This window comes from Euprymna scolopes, chromosome 35 (assembly GCF_053919585.1).
Source record: "Euprymna scolopes isolate OS-2025 chromosome 35, ASM5391958v1, whole genome shotgun sequence".
NCBI lineage: Eukaryota > Metazoa > Mollusca > Cephalopoda > Sepiida > Sepiolidae > Euprymna > Euprymna scolopes.
The window spans coordinates 8,545,702-8,568,086 of NC_136516.1; the positions used below are offsets into that span (position 1 = coordinate 8,545,702).

General features: G+C 33.1%; 1 protein-coding gene and 1 long non-coding RNA gene across 3 annotated transcripts in view; one reads left to right on the plus strand and one right to left on the minus strand.

The window, feature by feature from the left end:
* Positions 1-10,984, plus strand: part of LOC145259669 (uncharacterized) — a 40,741-nt gene extending 29,757 nt beyond the window's left edge. Inside the window, exon 2 of the long non-coding RNA XR_013864179.1 lies at positions 9,939-10,984. This is a non-coding gene — a long non-coding RNA (uncharacterized LOC145259669). The remainder of the gene's footprint in view (positions 1-9,938) is intronic.
* Positions 1-22,385, minus strand: part of LOC145259668 (cytochrome c oxidase assembly protein ctaG-like) — a 357,953-nt gene that overhangs the window by 185,196 nt on the left and 150,372 nt on the right. The window contains exon 6 of one of the 2 annotated variants that reach the window (XM_080117327.1): positions 5,669-5,709. The exons of the other annotated variant lie outside the window; for it this stretch is intronic. Coding sequence (XP_079973453.1) covers positions 5,669-5,709 — 41 coding nt within the window. The remainder of the gene's footprint in view (positions 1-5,668; positions 5,710-22,385) is intronic. 2 annotated transcript variants of the gene reach the window in all.

Consider the following 22,385-nt stretch of genomic DNA (forward strand, 5'->3'; position numbering starts at 1 on the left):
ATATGTTTTGTACAGAAATTTACTTGATAAATATCAAAAATCAAAAAATCCGATCTTTCAAATAGTCTTTTCTCTCTTATAGATAAAAAAGGAATTTTTACAGGGGAATATTTTACGTTACACCAGCCAAGGGAAATAATAAAATTTTAGCAAATCATTTCTTCTTAAAAAACACAGATTTATTGTCATCTGGAGTTATAGCTCAGTAATAGAGCATTCGACTACAGATCGAATGATCCCCTGTTCAAGCCCAGGTGTACCTCACCATTTTATTTTAATTTTTTCTTATTAATGAGTTCAATTTACAATAAAAGAAGAGGCACCATTTAAAATTGCCGCAAATCATTTCTTCGTTTGCATATTTTAAAACTAAACATTAATCTGAAGTGACTTTTCCAGGGCATTCATCGTCAGGTCCAAATATCAACTGACGTGATATTGTAAATACAGACAGAATTTGATGAATGACATTTTCATTATTATTTATCTTATTTTATTTATTTATTTATTTTTTTTTTTTTTTTTTTGCCAATTATTCCACCGGGCAAATTATTCCTCGTAATATATAATAATCAATAGAGGATTGATTCTATAATAATACATACGCAATCTGTGTAAATTAAAATATCATGTTTAAGCGTATTGTACAACTGGCCAATACCAGGTGTTCAGCTAGTACTTCAATAATATCTGAAAATAATTTTTAAAAAAAAGGAAAGAATTTATTTAATTTTAAATATGGATACAAAAATATTCCTGTATTATTATTATTGTTGTTGTTGTTGTTAGTAGTAGTAGTAGTAGTAGTAGTAGTAGTAGTAGTAGTCACTAGGAATTCTCACTCAGGGCATCATTACTCATTAACAACAACCGGTAGTTTCCCCTAGAGTCTGGATGACAAGTTTCCCCAGATTTTCATTTTTCAATAATCTCCATCTCTTTCGATAATAATTACAAATGGTTCTGCATTGTCACAACATCTATTAATATCGACTTCTCACTCGCAACAGCTATTCGTCTTCACTGGAATTTGTGTGACAATAAGCCTCCTCAAGGTCATAGTACTCTTCACACTCACCTATTCGAAATCTGGTTATTGCTTGACCATTCACGTTTATTTTATGTGATAATATTTGGGGGGGGGGGTATAAGATTTCTTGCAGTTTCAGTTTCCTTGGGTTCATGTGGTGTTGCTCCCATTTTTTATTTAAGTAAAATAAAAATACTCAAGCTGAGATCGAAACCAAAAACTAAAGACAGTGAATCAAGTCCGATAACCATTAGGTCAGCTTAAACATGATCTTTAAAAAGTGTTGTCAAACCTACTTATTCTTAACATAAGTTATCTGTCACGTGAATGATTCATGCATGCGCATTCATGAAACAGTTGGCAAACATAAAAATCCGATCACCATCACCCCTACGTACCAATTTTTCAATTTTGACCCCTTAGTAGCCATTTTTTCCAAATGAAAACTGATTAAAATGTTTTCCACCTGTCTGAATACCCCATATTCCAAATTTCAAGCCTTTAAATCAAAAATTTGTTGAGTATATATATATATATATATATATATATATATATATATATATAGTAATTTATAAAATATATATGGCGATTAAGTTACACTGAATATTCGGCGTTACATCCACTCTAGGATTCGTCAGGCTTATGCGCGAATTCTGTAGTTGTTTCTCGTTTTTATATGGTCCTCTTCTGTTGAGGTTTTTAGTTAGCCAATCAGCTTTCTAGTATCCACCGCGCCCCTTCCTATCAGCCAATGGGCATGCATTTTATCGAACAAACAGATCCTTTGTTTGATAAAATGCATGCCCATTGGCTGAACCTAGAGTGAATGAAACGCCAAATATTCAGTGTAGCTTAATCGCCATATATATTTTATAAATTACTAACTAGCTCTACCTACGTATTGAGCACGTTTGAAGTAAATACTTAAAGTTTACGCATAAATCTATACTTTCGTATATTAATTTTATGTGAGTAAATGAAGTAGTTATATATATATATATATATATATATATATATATATATATATATATACATACACACACACACCTTATTAATATTTTTTAACAAAAAATTTTACTATATTAAAATATATTAAAATTCAGTAATGTTCATATACTAATAAAAATTATAGTCCAAATTAATTGATTCAGTTATTAAGCTTCATGATTATCAATTTTTGTAATCAAACATGCAAATAATATTTTCACAAAATCAAGAAATAAATGTTTTATTAGTTTTATTGTCTTGATTTTGTGAAAATATTATATATATATAAAATGGAATTGTGGACCGCTTGTGAATTTGATATTCCCATGAAACTTCCTCCTTTGGAAGAAACCGGTTCAACCCATCCAGGATGAGTTCAACTTTGTTAATATGGTAATGATGTATAAATTAAGAGAGAGGGAGAAAAAGGAAAAGGGACGAGAAAACAAAAGGAAGGGAAAGATTTTGTTTTGGCTGGAGATGGAGGCATCCTAATGAATGCCCTAGATTCATCCGCCATTTGAGACACTCTAACCAAGTGATCTTTTTACGATTCTAACCATCCTTTTAAGTGCAATTGTTTGTATTTTGTTTATTATGCCAGTGGCGTTCGCCCTTTGTGGATTGAATCCGCTTCCTCTGGAAGAGGAAGTTTCTAGGGAATATTAAATTGCATTTCCCTTACACTTAGTTCACCAAGTATATATTTTGCCAGGTAGTTTTTGAAATTCTTTTTCATAAATCCGGTTGTTCCTGTAATTACTAGAATGACTGAGATTTTCCTGATATTCCAGTTTCTTTTCATGTGGTACATAAGACCTTGGTATTTTGTTATCTTTTCCCTTTCAGCTCTGTCTAAGCCGGCATCATTAGGGACACTGACTTCAACTAGGGTTGCTATTTTCTCCCTCTTGTCCCATATCACTATGTCAAGTTTAACAGCTGTATTTTATAGGTACGTAGTTGTAGGAATTGCATAATCATAATAGATGGTATATTACTTATTTCTGTTCTTCACGGTGTATGTTCCCACAACTGCCTGCTATATATATATATATATATATATATATATATATATATATATATATATATATATTACAAAGGAGTCCCCACTTATTAAGACCCAGAGGCCACTCGAGGATAAAGATCTATGAGTGTACGGTAGTCAATGGGGAAAATATTGTAGTAATCGTTAAGTAGTGGAAATTTGGTAAATTGAATTTTTTTTTTTTTTACATGGGGGTCACCACTGATCAAGGCCCAAAGGCCACTCAGGGATAAGGGTTATTGCATGTACAGTAATCAATGAGATAGTATTGTAGTAATCATTAGTATTGGGGTTTTTGACTTGGTTCTTACTTAAGGGGCGGTTTGTCAGGAGTTTGTTTATGTTGGACTTGAAGACGTCCAAGTTGTAGTCAGGTGGGAAACAGGCAAGCGGCAGAGAGTTACACTGGCATGCAGTTCTAAGAAAGAAGCTTTGTTCATGGAATCTACGTTTGGATTTAGGCACAGATAAAGAGTGGGGAAAATTATTGACAGTATAGTTTCAGTCAGACGGGTGTTTCTCGTGAAAGATTGGCGAGGGGAGACGAGGGATTGGAGCTCAGACGAGCACCTGCCATGGAAATAACAGAACAAAGACAGGCTCGCAACGTCTCTTCTGTGGGAGAGATGTTGCAGGGAAGAGAAAAGGGCATCCCCCACTAAACCACAAAGTCTATTTTGTACTCTGTCAAGGCAGGATAGGCTGTTTTTAGCAGCTCCTGCCCAGATGTGGCAGCAGTACTCCATCCTTGGAATTACTTAAAGGGACAGGTCATCACGAACTTGTTCATGTTGGACTTGAAGACGACCATATTGAAAGCAAGAAAATGGAACAGAGTTCCACAGGCGTGTAGTTCTAAGAAAGAACCTTTGTTCATGGAATCTACATTTAGGTTTAGGTACAGATAAAGAGTGGTGGAAATTATTGATAGTGATTTCAGCTAAACGAGTGTTTTTCGTGGAATTTTGGCATCAGGGGACCATAGATTGGAGCTCAGATGAACATTTGCCATTAAAATAATGATAAAACAGAGAGAAGCTCGTAACGTTTCTTCTGTGGGAAAGAGATTGCAGACTGGATAGTCTTATAAATGAATGCTGAAATCTTCATCAAGATCTAATAATTCCAGATTTTTGATAATTCTTTTTAAAGCGAAAGGGAGAGGAGTCGATTTGTTTACATAGTTGCCCACAAATCACAATCTCTCTCCTCATATATACATTCATTATGGAAATCTAAAATACGTTTTTTAACGTTTGTTTAGTGTAGCACCAGGTTTCAGTTCACAGCTGCTTTCAGAAATATCTTTGTTTTCTCAATTATGACTTAATGTGGTGTTGTACTTAAATATGTATAAAATAAATATTTATGATAAATGGATTTTCAATCCTAAGTGGAATCAAAAGACCAGCAAAGTCGATTATACAGATGCATTGGATGTTTCTTAAAATCAACACTTCACCAGAAAATGATGGTGATGATGCTTATGATGATGATGTTGAAATAATAAGCATATTAATATCTTTAAAATGTGTCCATCAATCAATGCATTTAGTGACAAAAATGTTATTTTAAATTTAAGCTTGAAAAAAAAAAACAATGAAAATATTATTCCAAACTTAAGCATGACAGACCAAAGACATGTTATTTCAAATTTAATCATGACAGAACAAATAAAATACTATTTCAAACTTGAGCATGACAAACCAAGGAAGACGTTTTTTTTTTTTTAATTTAAGCATGACAGGCGAAAGAAAATATAAGTTCCAACTTAAGCATGACAAATCAAAGAAACTGCTATTTCAAACTTAAACATGACAGGCTAAAGAAACTGCTATTTCAAATCTAGCATGACAGACCAAGAAAAATTCTATTTCATCTTCAGCTGTATCTTGTTGAACTCGGGAACAAATGGGACCCTTTATTTAATGCATAGGGGAAACATGCTCTTGTTCCATCAGCCATGATTGGGTAGAAGTCCTAAGTAATTTGCAATTGTACTTTGGGTGTTGCTTGCACTGAAGATTGAACCTTTAATATCAAGAAGGGTGTAATTTACAACTGATTTTACCAAGCATTTTATTCATAATGCAACGGGTCCTTGTCCGTAAGATGCAACAAGGTGCAACAAAAATGATCGCTCGCAGAGAAAGAAAAGTAAAGATAAAAGAAGGAAGAAAAAGAAATAAAGTCCAGACAAATACTGACAAAAAAAATGAGATAAGACTCTAGCGATTTGTCAGAAATCATCTTTTTATTATTAAACAAACAAAAACAGAATTCTTCTGGAAAGTGGAGAACTCGAGTCAACTTGTAGAGAAATTAAGTTGTTTTTTTTTTTTAATTTCAATTTTGGGAATGGCTTAATTTCATTTTTTGGACCGCAACACCCAAATAAAAACAAACAAAATATGAAATGCATGTAATTATTACATTGTGAGGGAAATTATGAAGTGACTTGTTCAATAACAAGTCTCTGGTCATAATGAAAGATGTCAATGCAAAACATTGGAATTTTCTGAAATCATGATTAAAGACAAAAACAAACCCACATTTATTTTAGACAATTGGTGGTATTATTTGATTATAATAGTGATACATACGTCAGATCAGGGGAAAAAGATCTAAAAATATATTGACGAACCTGGAAAAAAAAAAAAAAAAAAAATTAGAAGATTAAAAATTACTTGCATCCAATAATTGTTAAGATATTTTATACAAGTTGAAACTTGAATTTTGTTTAAAGCTTATTCAGTAAAAGCCCATATCTTTCATCTAACGTCATTTAGAGGCCATTATAAAACAAAAATCTTATATATGGTTTCAAAACTACTTGAGAAGAAAGTATTTAGCCTATATCTGTGTGTGCATATATTAATATGAATATGCGCACCGACCCTTGGCCATAGCTTTATTAGTACTGATATTACCAAATATGGTGCTTAATGCACATGAAAAACAAATAAAAATAAAAAAATGGAGAAGAAGATTTGTTTGATTAACCCTCGGCCCTAAAATTCCATCATCATCCCCAATTTGACTCATCTTTTTTGTTAGGGTTGCTGTTAACCTGTTTATTAGCAATTTGTTACCTGAGGCAAGGGATCACAAGCACTGATTTTTATTGGTCTAAACTCCTCCTTACGACTCTTTCAGCATCAGGTCTCATTATCCACACCCATCATGTACAATGGCATTCTATGCTCGTTAATCATATCAAATCTATTATGTGTACAACACATTAGGTATTTTAATCTCCTTCTTTTTCATAGATATATTATAAGTATAGTATATACTTACATATATAATATAGTATAAATGCTGATGAAGAAAAGCACGAAAAATTTTAAAGTTTTATTCTGATGTAATAATAATTAAATGAGTTTTTTTAATGTACATAAATATGGATAAAAATTCTTAAGTGTTAATTTTGGAAGTATGGCTATATTATTTAAAATTTTAATTAACTAGCAGTTCATCCCAGCTTTGCTCGGGCCATATGTACTGTTCATAACTTGCCCTACGTGCGAATACACTTTATGTAAGATTTTAAATGTTTAGACCAAAATTTGTCTGAGTAATTTCGTAGAGTCCGCAGAGGTAATTTTTTAAAACTTTGACCCCAATTTTGACCTCTTAACATTTATTATTTTAGTGTCAACTCAAAATACAAAGTTTTATCCATGTCTAAGTTACTTCATCAAATCTCCACACTAACGTAATGTACTTGCAATAACCCTTATCCCTGAGTGGTTTCCGGGCCTTGATAAGTGGTGATCACTGTGTAAAAAAAAAAAAACTTACATCTAAAATTTCAAGTCTTTAGACACAAAATTGGCGGAGGAGTTTGGTAGAGGCTGAAAAAGGTCAGCCCTTTCAACTTTGACTTTTTGGCAGCCAAATTTTTGCCCCATACCTGATTAAAATGCTTGCCACATATCTGAATACCCGTTATGTATAAATTTCAAATGTTTAGACCCAAAATTGGTTGAGTAGTTTGCTAGACACTGCAAAGGTAAAATCTTTTGAATTTTGACCCCTTGGCAGCTCAAATTTTCGACCTAAACCGAGTAAAAAGCTTACCCTATCTTTGAATACATTTTATATAAAATTTCAAATGTCTAGACCAGAAATTGGCTGAGTAATTTGGTAGAGACTGCAGAGGTCAAATTTTTAAAAACTTTTTTTAAACAATTTTAACTCCTTAACATTTATTTTTGGGAGCTCAAATCAAATTAAAAAGTTTGATTCATGTCCAACTAACCTACATTTAAAATTTAAAGTATTTAGATCCAAAATTGGCGAAAGAGTTTGGTAGAGTTTTCAAAGGTCAAATCACTGAACTTTGATCCCTTGACAACCAAATTTCTGGCCGAAAACCGATTAAAAGGATTTTCCCATATCTCAATACTCCTTATGTCAAATCTTGAGTCTCTAAACCGAAAATTGACAGAGTTATTTGGTAGGGAAAATACACACACACACACATTTTCACTTTTATAGATACATAGATTATGCCAAAAATTTTATATTTTATGAAAGAAGGAATCAATTTGCATGGGCGATTGTGTGTGGGGGGTATTTGTTTTTTAACATACAATTTAGAAATAGACTGTAAAACCAAGTCAGTCCCCTTACAGAAAAGACAAAATAAAAACAGTATATATTTTTGTATTGTTGTTTTCTTATTTTATTGATATTCTATATAAGCTCGAAAGCAATTTGTTGAGCTTTGCATTATCCCGATAAGTCTCTTCTTAAAGATTCAGTCTTATTCCTATTCTTTTAATTCCCTCACATATACAAATATATATATATATATATATATATATATATATATATATATATATATATATATATATATATATGACACTATTCAAGTCTCCATGAAAAAGTTTTTCTCACGTGAAGCCAAAATTATTTTCAGCCACCTTTCACAAGCATAGACCTAGGCTTGTGGTTAGGTCTGTAGCCAATAAGCGTAGCTTTCAAAATCATAGAGGGTTTACCTACTTCTAACTTGCATTTTTCGAGCTAGCGCATCATTTGTGTTAAAAATTAGCGAAAAATGGGCATAAATTTGTGACAAAAAATTTTTAAGGCTATCAGAAAAAAAAAAGTCATATTTCAAATTTCACTTACCCAAGACACAAAATAAGGCATTCAAGCAAGAAAGTACCATATGTAGATTGAATTCAGTAATAAAAAAAAAAAAAAAAAAAAAAAACTAGACCAAAAACGCTTATTGGGGATTTGCCATGCAAGAATGTGCATTTTCTTCTGTGACAATTTTTTTCAATTTTTTCCAAATTTGACATTTTTTATAGCTTTAAAGGCTCACAGAGTCTCTAATGCATACATGAAGTGTGAAATATTAGTCATTCCAATATAACATACGATCCACTGATCAGAAAACACTAGTTTTATCAAAATTTGATGCAAACAGGAAAAGTTACAACTAATTTTGTAGAGAACGTTGGCGTTTGAATCTGAAAATAATTTTTTTGATAAATTAAATTACAGGCTCTAAATAAGTTTAAATAAAAAGTCCAACTCATAGAAAAGTTTCTTACCGATATTTATGACAATATGTATTTATGACAATATGTATTTATGACAATATGCATGAGCCAATTTTTTTATTAGCATTGAAATTCAGACTACACATTAATTTATCAGTCAGGTCAAATTTTCTGAAAAAGTGCACTTTTCATGGGGTGTATGCTGGAAAATCCATGAATTATGTCCAAAATAATGTACCCAAAGTACACAATCACAGAGTTGAAGCTCTGGGAAATTCCCACAGTATATAATACTTAGACATATTCTATATTTCTTATGATAATGACGTTAAATTGTTTTACTACATTGACCACAAGAGTTGAATTGTTGTTCCTTTTACTTCATGCTGTTGTTGTGGTACAACATTATCAAAAAGTCATTTTGATGGTAGTTCACATTCAAATATCGTATGCAGTCCAATGGGATCAATTAAGTGGCACTTACAACATCTCCGGGCAGAGAAATAAACTGATTGTGAAGTGGGTTGGTGAGGATAACTACAACTAGAAACCTATTCATCATATCCAAGAACTCGGCGAAAATGTAAGTGATGCTGCACTGGCTTCAAAATCGAAGCATATCATGCAAGAGTATAACATTGCCTTAGGAATGAGATTGTCATACACTGCTTGATTAACGGTTTTTCTTTGTAGAGTGACTTATTTTGTTTGCCATCTGTATGATCGTACATGTTATTTCTGAATTTAATAATCAGTAAATCTCCCAGCCTCTTTAAAAGAGTATCTTATTTTCAATCTTAGGTTCCTAGTAAAAAACAGTACAAGGACTATGGTTTTATTATGTTCGGAAAACTGGTCAAAATACTAATTTTCAATTTAGCGATCTGACACACTTTGAAAATGCTAGAATATCTCTAAACCATGGCCAGATTTTGTATTTTTGCCAGTTTTTTTTTCCCCATTAAATTTTGACCCAGAAAAATGGTATGACAAGCCATATAACCTTACTTTGAAAAATGGCCTATATTGGCCTCCATGAGAAAAACTTCTTCATGGAGAGTTGAATAGTGTCACACACACACACATATATATATATATATATATATATATATATATATATATATATATATATATATATATATATATATATATATATATACAGGGTGTCCATAAAGTTCGTGTGCACTTTAAAATATTTATAACTGTATTTATATTTGCGATAGAAATAATCTGTAAAAAATGTTATAAAGTTTCATGTATCTAGTTTTAAGTATAGTTATTGAATAATTTTTCACCACAAAATTCGTAACAAATTTTAGATAAGTAAAAAATATTTTCTTTTGTTTTTCAGAATCAATTCGATCCCATGGCTTCAATTGAGGAAAAAGTAAACTGTGTCCTTTGGTTGGCTGAATTGAAATCTACTATTGCTGTACAAAGAAAGTTTAGAATTGAATACAATAAAAAAGCGCCTCATAGGAACACCATTGTTAAATGGATGAAAAAATTTAAAGAGACAGGCTTTGTCCATGATAAACTACGGTCTGGAAGGCCATGTGTCAGTGACGAAAGTGTTGCTTCCATAGAAGAATCCTTTACTGCAAGTCCAAGAAAGTCTGTAAGACAGGCATTATTGGAGCTTGGGCTGCCAAAGTCTACCGTGCATAAGATTCTGCGGGCAAAACTTCATATGAAAGCTTACAAAATTCAATTACATCAACAGTTGTTAGAAGAGGATTATTATGCACGGCTAACTTTCTGTCACCAGTTCAATTAAAAACTTTGCAATGATGATGCATTACTGTTTTCTGATGAAGCAACATTTCACATTAGTGGCAAGGTCAACAGGCATAATTGCCGAATTTGGGGAACTGAAAACCCAAATGAAACTGTTGAACATGAAAAGGACTCTCTTAAAGTTAATGTGTGGTGTGCTTTGGGAATAAATCGAATCATAGGGCCATATTTTTTTGAAGTGTTATTAACAGTGACAGCTACTTAGATATGTTGCAGAATTACTTTATTCCGCAACTTGAACAATTAAACTTGAAAGATGATACAGTGTTTCAACAAGATGGAGCTCCTTGTCACTTTGCTCGGCGTGGAATTTCCTAACAGATGGATCGGAAGGGGTGGACCATTTCATTGGCCTCCACATTCGCCAGATTTGACTCCATTAGATTTTTTTTATGGGGACATGTGAAAACAATTGTGTATGTAACCAAACCTAGTTCATTGGAAGATTTGAAAGCTAGAATAACTAATGTGATTTCAGGCATTACTATAAATCATTTGGCAAATGTTTTTCGTGAACTGCAAAATCGTATTACCCTTTGTATTGCTAATGATGGACGGCATGTGGAAAGTTAAATAAAATTCCAATAAAAGCTTAAAAAATATAGATTTATTTCTTTCAAACCCATTTTACAAATTATTTCTATTGCAAATACAAATATATATATATATATATATATATATATATATATATATATTCAGTAATGTGATTGATAATTTAAAATTCAAATTAGAATTAAATTAAAAATCCGTTTCACAAGAAGGAACAACAACAAAAGCAATAATTTGTACGATCGTTTCGGAAAACAATGTTTTTATTGTGGTAGACATTAAGCCACGGACAATAGTTTTTACATATAGTATTTTTAACAAACAAAGTTTCTTCATCAGCAAAGTATTGAGAAGGGTTTATAATATATGTAAAAGACACCATAAATAAAGCTAGCATTAAAAGTATAGGCAGATGTATCTTTTAATTCTTCGCCTTTTGAAATCAGCAACTAAGGTCAAAGTATTCATATGGGTGTTTATTGTAGCTTTCCAACTTATGAAATATATATATATATATATATATATATATATATATTATTGTAGCTTTCCAACTTATTATATATATATATATATATATATATATATATTATTGTAGCTTTCCAACTTATTATATATATATATATATATATATATATATATATATATATATATATATATTGTTTTAACAAAAACCAAGACATCAAAGAATGGATTGATAGCAACATATATATATATATATATATATATATATATATATATATATATATATATATATATATATATAATGAAAACTTTAAGTTACTGAACTAAAACAATTCAAGCGTTATCCTGGCTGAAATTAATTCCTACACGTGTTTTAAAGATTAAAAAGCATATATTATCAATTCTCCAAGATGTAGTTCGAAGATGCATTGTTTGAAAATTGTATATATCTCGCGATTTGTTTACAAACAAACGTTTGAGCCCTCTACGAGTAGCGGACGAATGTTTATTTAAGTAATCGTTCGGACAGGTTAATTTCGGCCACCGATTCCGTAGTCAAGGGGGTAGGACTGCCGACTGTCATCACGACGGTTCTAGGTTCGATCCTCGGCTTGGGAGTGGTGTTAGTCTAGCGGCACTGATGAGTTGTGATACAACGAAACAGGTCTGTATGTCGATGACTAAAATATATTTTATATCTTTAAATATACTGATGAAGAAAATCATTAACTTTCTGTATCTTAAATGTGAATTTACTAATAAAAATATTTTTTATAAACGTGTGATTTTTATTTTTTAAAAGTGAAAGGATTGAGTATTTATTCCCGGAGCAGGTTTCAGATATTTAAAATCATAATTAATTTAAATTTTTGAAATGTAAACTATACAAGCAAAAAAAGTTACCCACTATCCCGCAGCTATTTGTTTCCACTCACGTACACCCCTAAGAACGCATATCGCCACTTGGATGTAAGGCCCTACTATTCAGAACCATGCCTAGGTAAGATTAACAAGGTGTTGGTTTACGTTACATTTAAAATTCTGCATATCAGCAGAGTCGGGGAAGCAGGTAGCAGGAAGGGAATTTCAAAGTCTAGCTTTTCAAGGGAAGAAACTATTAGAGTAGAAAGCTTTCTAGCATTTAGGGATCTCAACAGTGAAGGGGTGTGATTTTGTTGCTAAGCGGGTTTGTCAGGGATTTTACATCGAGGGGCGAAGTGCAACGAGTTTATCAGACCATATTCTATTAAAATATATTAATATAGTTCTAAGTATTCTTTTTAAATATATAACTTACATTATATATCTCTAATATAAATCTGCTGTGATTTGAAAAACTAATACTCTTTTTTTGTAGAGACTTTTAAATGTTATTTAAGCATTTAGTTGGTTTACATAACTAATGTTTCAGCGATTTATCTTTGGTTCTGAGAAAGCCTAATTACTGAAATACAACTATAATTACATATGCCAGACTAAATGTTTAGAATATATAAGTTAGATTTTCGTTCGTATTGTTAAATATTCAGGCTAAATGTACTGAAAGGTTATTTAACAGAAGTAGGTGCGCTTGGCATGGACAAGCACCTGGCTGAAAGAAAGCAGTATAACATGGCCGTGAAACTCAAATATGTTCAATTGCCAAAAATAAAATAATTATTAATTGGAAACATCGGCAACAAGTTGATGGCAGAAGGAAACGCACTGGGGACGTCTCTACATTGACAATGAGATCGCCACTGTAGACGTTTCAAAGGGCTTACAAATTGTTATGTTATTAACAACCCGAAATTGATATCGTCGGTTGGCTGGTGATTTTAGACTTAGAAGAACAACCCATTGAATTTACGTGCATGTGTCCTCCTTCCTCACTAATCTACCCACCTTCACCACAACTGACGATAAAGATATATCATTATGTTTTCATGCTTTTGTTGCTATCCTTTTAAGCAGAGTAGTAATACTAAAACGTACTTTTGTGATTAATCGCTTTTTACTACAAGTTAAATAAACAATCTGTTTTATCAGTCATATTGGTCTGTGTTATTAAAAACATTTTTTGTCAATTTTAATATTTAATCCGGTCAGCAGTTTTTGTTTTTATTACTAAGACAGGAATTGCAACATGCATTTATAGCAGCCCATGCACTAATTGTACATGGATATAAATGTAAAACGGAAGTATGATGCCTACGCATTTTATCACCATTATGAATGTATAATTTTTTTCATAAATAGAGGTGGAGTTGCTTTGATTATGGTTGGAAAGAGATTGTCAATAATAAGAAAAACGGTGAATGATTGAGGACTGTGAAGCAAACCATCAAATATGAAAATAATAATAAAAACAATGTCACTCCCCTCCATTGCCTTCTTATAAATCCTCTTTTAAATTCATTTAATGTCAGATATAAAAAAAAAAAAAAAAAAAAAGAAAAAAAAAAGATGTTTGAGTTCCCACTGCTTTTTGTTAGACTGGAGTTAGGTGAAGGGAGTAGGTGCACATGAACAGGATCTGAAAAGCTTGAACAGGATTAAAGACAGATGAGAAAGGGACTGGGAAAGGGAGTGGGTGGAGATTCCAGGTAAGAAAAGGAATAATATCTCCTCCTCCTCCTCCTCCTCCTCCTCCTCCTCCTTTGTAAAGAGAGAGAGGGGGAAAAACGAGGGGGGCAAGAATGAGGAGATGACAAAACAATGAAAGGGTGGGCCTGGAGGGTTGGAAATGGGGCATTGAAGATTAAGATACAAGTGATTAAGGAGGTGAAACTCCCCAGTCATACTAAGTAGAGTGCTAATGATCCAACAGGGCCAAACCCTAATCCCCCCCCCGTTTCTCCTGCCAATTTGTCTTTTTCACCCTCACAGATTCAGTGTCAAATACCAAACTTTAAAAAAAAAAAATTTATTTAAAAATTAAAAAAAACAAAAACAATATACAACATTTAAAAAGATGAAAGACAAAAATTGTGCTTTTGCTGGTTTTAGTTTCTATAAAACTGTTGTCCCATCCCCTATCTCCATCCCTTCTGTACTGAACATGTCGATCTGACCTGGAAACATCTTAGAAGAAAAATGAGAAATATTTGGAGATGGATTAGCTTTAATTAAACCGTTTTTTTCTTTTTATATGGCTGGTAGGGGAGATATTCTCACCTGACAACATTTTCAGCTTGAAATTAAGAAAATCGTTAAAAGATTTGAATCAGGAAATTTTTTACTTTGACTTAATTTTTGTACACAAATTTCAAACAATGTGGAAGGTTATTGTTGCTGAGGCTGATTAAAAAACAAAAACTTAATCTATTAGCCAATTAATCTTTTTTGCTAATAGAGTAACACATTTTTTGGAACAAGTTGCCAGATCAGATTTAGAACAGCAATAGTATAGAATTAGATGAACTCAAAAAAATGGTAAAATTAGAAAATGGCATCATTGGGAACTGTTTGATGAAATATTAACAGAATCTATATTATATTTCTCTTAATCTGTCTACTTGTTCATCTGTCCATTATATTTTTTCTCAAAAACTACTGGGTCGATCTGGCTAAAATTTTGTATGCACCTTTGTTATAAGCAGTGAACTAAGTATTATGGTATTCGTTGAATGTGCAGTTAACGATCAATTAATAGGGATCAGTAACCACAATATCACATTTACTCTAAAAGTCTTCTTCAAAAAATATTTGACTAATTTGGCTGAATTTTTGTACAGACCTTTATTATTATTATAAGGTACAGCGAACTAAGCATTACGGAATCCATTGAATGTACAGTTAAGGATTAATAGGGATTAGTAATTAATGCAAAAATTAGCACAAATTTACCCATATTTAACAATCAATTTGGCATAAAACACTCATTTTAAGTCAATGGATCATAACTTGTGCCTGTTTCTGATGGGCTAAAAAATCTAGTTTTATATATATATTTCAGTGGAAATATACTTTATTTCCTTATAATATATACCAATCCTTATTTAAGAAGCTCAATGTAATTACAGAGTAATATAGTGAATGAATGACAAAAGTCTATATTCCAAAGTTCATGATGTTGACCATCTTACAATTTATTCCTTTAATTCAGTTGACATTTACAATTCTTGCCAGTATCTGTTATGTAGCACAAAATCAATCACTTAATTATTATATCAATTAGTGAATCTATTTTGCCCTTAACTCATCGGAAGAAATAGCAACAATCAATCCATCAAAAGGAAATAAAGTGCGTTTTGACATGATTAAAATCCGAAAATTTAAAGAGAAGCTGTAAATACCTTATAATATGTTTCCATTACGCCATTTTGAATTTATTTTAATCATGTCAAAATGCACTTTATTTCCTTTTGATGGATTTCACTAATTGATATAATAATCAAATGATTGATTTTGTGCTACGTAACAAATACTGCCAAGAATTGTAAATGTCAACTGAATTAAAGGAATAAATTGTAAGATGGTCAACATCATGGACTTTGGAATATAGACTTTTGTCATTCATTCACTATATATAACTACATTTATATATATATGTAGACTACAACATGGTCATCTTCAAATCCAATGTCAACAAATACTTGTTGAGCCGTCTTCTTAATTAATCAAATTTTGTTCATTCAATTCATTGTATTCAATCTTCTTGTAATATTATTCATCATTCAACTAAGAATTTGACTTCTTCGAATACGTTTTGACCTTTGTAATTTGTAACTCATTAATATAATAAAAAAAAAATTATATTAAAAAAGAAAAAAAGACCCAACCCCTCATCTTCGACCATCTCTCTGATTCATTAGATTTGATTGATTTGGTTTCGTTTTTATGGCATATCACTTATCTACCTGTTGTTTTATACCGGATAAAGTTGTCAAATATAATGCTATATGTAAGATAATCATTTATATTTTGAGAATACATTGATCTTTAAAAAAATACTCTTTAGCATTGGCAATCTTCTTTGTTCTCATATGATTGGTCCCAAGCCAACGACTTCTAGTATCCTTTTTGCAAAGAAAATAAAAACGAGAAATAAGGTTTTTAGAAAAATGAGTAAGGTTGAGGATGAACTTATAAATACTAGGGCATTACGTGACCAGTCGATTGATTGGTTATGATCTCTCATCTAACTGAAGTAAGGGACGAAGTGGAAAAATGACTCAACCATCAGGATCTCATCTTAAGGCATCACAGACTACAGATGGTTCTGTTTTCAAGAGGGAGAGTAGGGAGTTACTCCCTTTTACACAAGATTGCAGTTGGTGAATTTGTGGCCCTGCTGACAGAGGGTGGGATTTACAGAAATCATGAAAATCTAGAAACTTAATCTAATGAAACTATTTTAGTCATACAAATCAAAAATATATACAAAAAAGAATAGAAAATAAAAAATTCTATTTTTGCTTTTGTTAATTTTAAAAAATTAAGTTCGGTAAATCTATATTTAATTATTTCTAAGGTCATAATTAGAAACGTACTGCACTCATTGACCTCAACAAATGTGCTTGGTTTTGATTTTGTAGGAAAATAAACCTAAAAAGAAAAAAAGAGGAAACCACAAAAATGTTTAGCCGAGTCAGAATTTAGGAATCTGGGGTGAGAGGAGGTTGATTTTTTTTTTTTTTTCATTAGAAATATGTAGTTTCTAATGAAATACAATAAGTCTTCAGATGTACCTCTCCATCGTACTGTATATCGATACTCTATGGCTAAGTGGGATAGCTTCCATACATTCATATCTGATCTATCTCTGCATTCCATGTTTAAAAAGGATGTGTCCTCTATAGTATCAGACCTGACCGAATGGTTAATTGTAGGCATAGACCAATTCATACCATCCAAAAACTTCCAACAAAAACCTAACAGCCAGCCAAGGTTCTCCCCAGAATGTGCTGCTGACATTGCGCCCAGAAATCACTTTTTCCATAGCTACCAACGTAATAGATGCACTGAGACTAAAGCTGCTTTCAGGACTGCCAGCAACCACTGTAAAAGAGTAATAAAAAATGGAAGAGAGCTATATGCTCAGTCCGTCAAATCCAAAGTAGCTGAGCAGCAGCTTGGTTCCCACCAGTTTTGGTAAATAGCAAACAGGATCCTGAACAGATGCGTGCGTTCTATCCTAACCATCATCAATGGACCTGAGGTCATCTCATCAGCATCAGACAAGGCCAAACTATTTGCCAAGAACTTTGCAGCTAACTCTACCCTCTGCGATGAAGGTCATCACCTCCCCGTATTTCCTTCTACAACAGACAACACACTATCCAACATACAAATATCTGTGTATGAGGTTGCCAAACTAAACAAGAACCTTGATTCCAGTAAAGCAACTGGCCCAGACAGCATTCCAATTATAGTGTTGAAAAAGCTTCGACCAGAACCTGTCCCCATACTTACAAAACTGTTTAAGTGTTGCCTTAAGAAGTGCTTTCCAACACCCTGGAAAACCTCATCAGTATGCCCTGTATTTAAGAACTCAGTACAGACCAATAAGTCTCTTGTGTGTTATGAGTAAGTTACTGGAATCCATATTAAATAAAGAAGTAGTCAACCACCTCAGCAGAAATAACCTCCTTAGTGACACACAATATGGTTTCCGTTCTGCTAGATCTATAGCTGATGTGCTAACAGTTATATAGGATTAGTGAATCTCTCGACAAAGGCTTCCTTTCTAGGGCAATTGCTCTTGACATATCAAAGGCCTTCGATAAGGTTTGGCATAAAGGCCTACTTCACAAGATTTCCAGCTACGGTATAACTGGAAATGTTTTCTCAATAATTAAATCATTTCTCTCTGATAGGTTCATAAGAGTAGTAGCTGATGGGCAGAAATCAGAGGCCCACAGTATTAATGCTTGAGTCCCTCAGGGGTCCATACTGGGCCCAACTCTCTTCCTGATCTACATCAATGATCTCCCAAAACACATACTTAAATCATTCGTTGACATCTATGCTGATGACACGACCATCTACGGCAACACATCAAAGGCCGTAAATGACAAAGCTTTCTCTGATTCCCTCTCCTCTGATCTTGAGCGCGTGGTTCAGTGGGGGAAGAGATGGCTGGTTACTTTTAATGCATCTAAAACCAAGCTCCTAACTTTACATCATCAACGCTCTGTTCCTCATCTAGCATCAATTGAAATGGATGGCTCTCGTCTTGGGGAGGCTTCATGTTTTGACAAGCTCCTGGGTTTGACCTTTACTCCTGATCTGAAATGGAACACGTATATCAAGTCTGTTGCCCGGGCCGCTGGGAAAATGGTGGGATCCTTCTACCGCTCCAGAAGATATCTCATTACTGATGCAATTCTCTATCTCTATAAAAGCCAAGTACATCCAAAGATGGAGTACTGCTGCCACATCTGGGCTGAAGCTTCAAAAACAGCCTATCCTGCCTTGACAAAGTAAAAAATAGACTTCGTAGCTTAGTGGGGGATGCTCTCTTCTCTTCCCTGCAACCTCTCTCCCACAGAAGAGACGTTGCAACCCTGTCTTTGTTTTATCGTTATTTCCATGGCAAGTGCTCATCCGAGCTCCAATCTCTGGTCCCCCCTCGCCAATCCTTCACGATAAACACCCGTCTAGCTAAAACCACTGTCAGTAATTTCCCCCACCCTTTATCTGTGCCTAAATCAAAACGTAGATTCCATGAACGTAGCTTCTTTCTGAGAAGTGCACGCCTGTGGAACTCTCTTCCGTTTGCCTGTTTACCACCTGACTACAACTTGGATGTCTTCAAGTCCAACATAAACAAATTCGCCCCCTTAAGTAAGACACTTTATCAAATCTCCAATACCAACTATTACTACGATATTATCCCATTGATTATTGTACACAAAATAACCCTTATCCCGAGTGGCTTCCGGGCCTTGATAAATGGTGATCCCCATGTAAAAAAAGAAGTTCAAGTTTTTTTTTTCTTTCTATTTATCCAAAGTTAGAGTAAACGTTAAGATTAGAGGTGGTTAAAATCATTTAAAAAAAGTGATGAATAATAGTGTAAAGGTGATCAATTTTTTTTTGTATATAAGATGCTGAACGTTTTGTATATAAGATGCTGAACGTTTTGTATATAAGATGCTGAACGTTTTGTATATAAGATGCTGAACGTTTTGTATATAAGATGCTGAACGTTTTGTATATAAGATGTTGAACGTTTTGTATATAAGATGCTGAACGTTTTGTATATAAGATGCTGAACGTTTTGTATATAAGATGCTGAACGTTTTGTATATAAGATGCTGAACGTTTTGTATATAAGATGCTGAACGTTTTGTATATAAGATGCTGAACGTCTTGGAGTTATCTGTTTACACAAGAAATCTGAAAAATAAAACACTTTTTAAATGAGTAAAAATGTGAGTATTTTTGACATATTTCCTAGATGATGCCAAATTTTATAGCACAATTATAACATGGGTATCGTCGCAGGAGGAACAAACAAACAAAAATAAATAAATCCAACTTGGCTTTTTTCTGCTTTAACACATTACCATTACTTTCCAAACTACTTTTTATTTTTTCTAACTGTTCATTTCGTCTGTCATGAGATTAACAAAGCTACATCATCTTGACATCAGATTAAAATTCTCTCGCCGTCATCGTGAGGCCACACGTCCATCTCATCAACAAGCCAGCCATAGCCAGCTATTTCTCGTTTTCAACTTTACACGTCCATCTTCTCCGGCGCAGACTTTGCTTCTCCCAATCACATGATGTCCTTTTTTTTTTTTTTTCTTGTTGCACAAATTCATGCACATTTCCTAATTTGCATATATGCTTTTTTGGTTACTGCAGCTAATATTTTCAGAAACCAATTATATTACAGTTCCTGGTGATATTTTCCAACACACTCATTTGCCTTCTTTTAAATAGTGACATATTTTTAATATGGAATCCTTATTTAAAAAGTGTTTTTTTTTTCTGAATATATAATTTAAAATTCTTTTTTATTTTTATTGATATGTAATAATTACTTGATTTTTAACTCCAAAACGTTCAGCATGTCATTATCTTTAAAAGAAATCACCTATAAACCATTTTATATCATCTTTTCAAAAAATCTTAACCCATTTTTAATCTTATAATTTTCCAAAGTTAATTATGTGCATATTAATGTTAAGATGATTAATCGGAATCGTGAATCAAAAAAAAAAGGAACTTTTGGAGGTATTGGAATCAGAAAACTTTGAACCTAACTTTCTACTTCTTTTACTTGTTCCAAAATTTTTTTTTGTTGTTGTTTTAAGACATAATTTTTTTAAGACATAATTTTTTATTCTTGGCACAAGTAGATGATATGTATATGTAGATGAAAACTAATATTGTAATTGTCCCAACTCTAGATCATATGTTTATATATTTGTATGTACAGGATTCATTCTTAAACTAATTAACCGATCATCATGAATCTATGTTAAAAAGATATTGCTCTTTTTTTTTTCCATTAGAAATATTCAGTTCAAGTTTTTTATCATCTTATAAAAACTTGGAGCTCCAGAATGGCATTCAAATGCCAAACACTAAACGACGTATGCTGGTTCTGAGATAAATGGTAAAATGAAGATGGAAAAGGAGAAAGTTACAAAACAATATAATTGTGAAAACGATGGTGTTTATAAATGTTATGGAGTAAGCTAATCATACGGAAAGAATAAATGATGTTGCAGCAGTGTTTTGTAGCATTCATTTATCACTTGGTCATGATTGTAGATACATATCAATCAAGATTCCAATCAATCCAGCAGAAATTGAATCATTTCAGTGACCTTTTATCTATTGAGCTAGTCCTAGGAGGTCCACCCTCCCCAGTCTTGTCTCCCCTCTTTGGGGATGGAGTAAGTTTATAAGGTGCCCTGGCCAATGAATGCAATGGGGTTGTCCAGGCAATTTTTAAAATAGCCAGAGGGCTCCTTTTTAGGGGCACTGGCCTAACTCTCCTCACCTTCTGACCTTGTGTCACATCTTCTTGTGGCGGGAAGGATGAAAATACTGCGATTTGTGGCAGCTATGGCCACAGAATCAGGATGTGGACTTTTGTAACATACTTATGCTAATACACTGTGTTTGCCTTGATTATTACCGGCCTACAAGGCCATAACAATATGCAACAATAAAATAACAGTATTTCCAGAGAATTGTCAGCCATTTTGAAATCTCATCAATAAGCAATATATCATCCATATAAGAGGGCATATCTGTCGAACAAAAAGTGGAGACCTGCCAAAGACATTTCGCATTGAAATCATCATAAAGCGTGAGGGATAGGTTACTACTTCAAGTCATCAAGCAGATAGAATAGAGACCTATTGTATTCACCAATTCAACTTAATTTTAACAAAAATGTTAACCTTTACTTTATCTGCAGAAAATCTATTAACAGCATCGATTTTCAATAAAATAGACTACTGACTGATTGACTATCCAGTTGTAGACAGGTTTCCATGGCTTGCACAGGTCTGCTTTTAACAACTGCTTTGACGTCTGTTTGCCATTTAGTTTGATCTATGGTATTCCCCTCATGAAGTTGGCAAGTTTTGAAGTCCTCCTTAACAGCTGCAACCAAGATTTTGCATGGGTGGCTAATACCAGACAAGCCATCATGAAGCAGGCACTTGACACAGTAAACCATAGATGCCTGTCCTGAACTCTGAGAGGCCAGTATTCACTAGCATGCAATATTGCAGCTACAGGACACAACACCATGTAACGATATTGGTCAGAAGTGGAAGAAACTCCTGAGACTTGCCTGAGGCAATGACAAAACATGACCGCAAATTGAAACTGTTCACTCTTTGATGGATACAAAACACTAGATCACACCTACCATAAACCATCACTATTATCTATTTGATCTGTTATGTTTGTGATACTAACAGATGAGCATATCATATCCTTTAGAGATGAAGAATGGTTACAATGTACTTCAAAGGAATGTGCTCCGATAAACTTGCTGAACTGGTGCCCCTATGACATAAATACCCTTGAC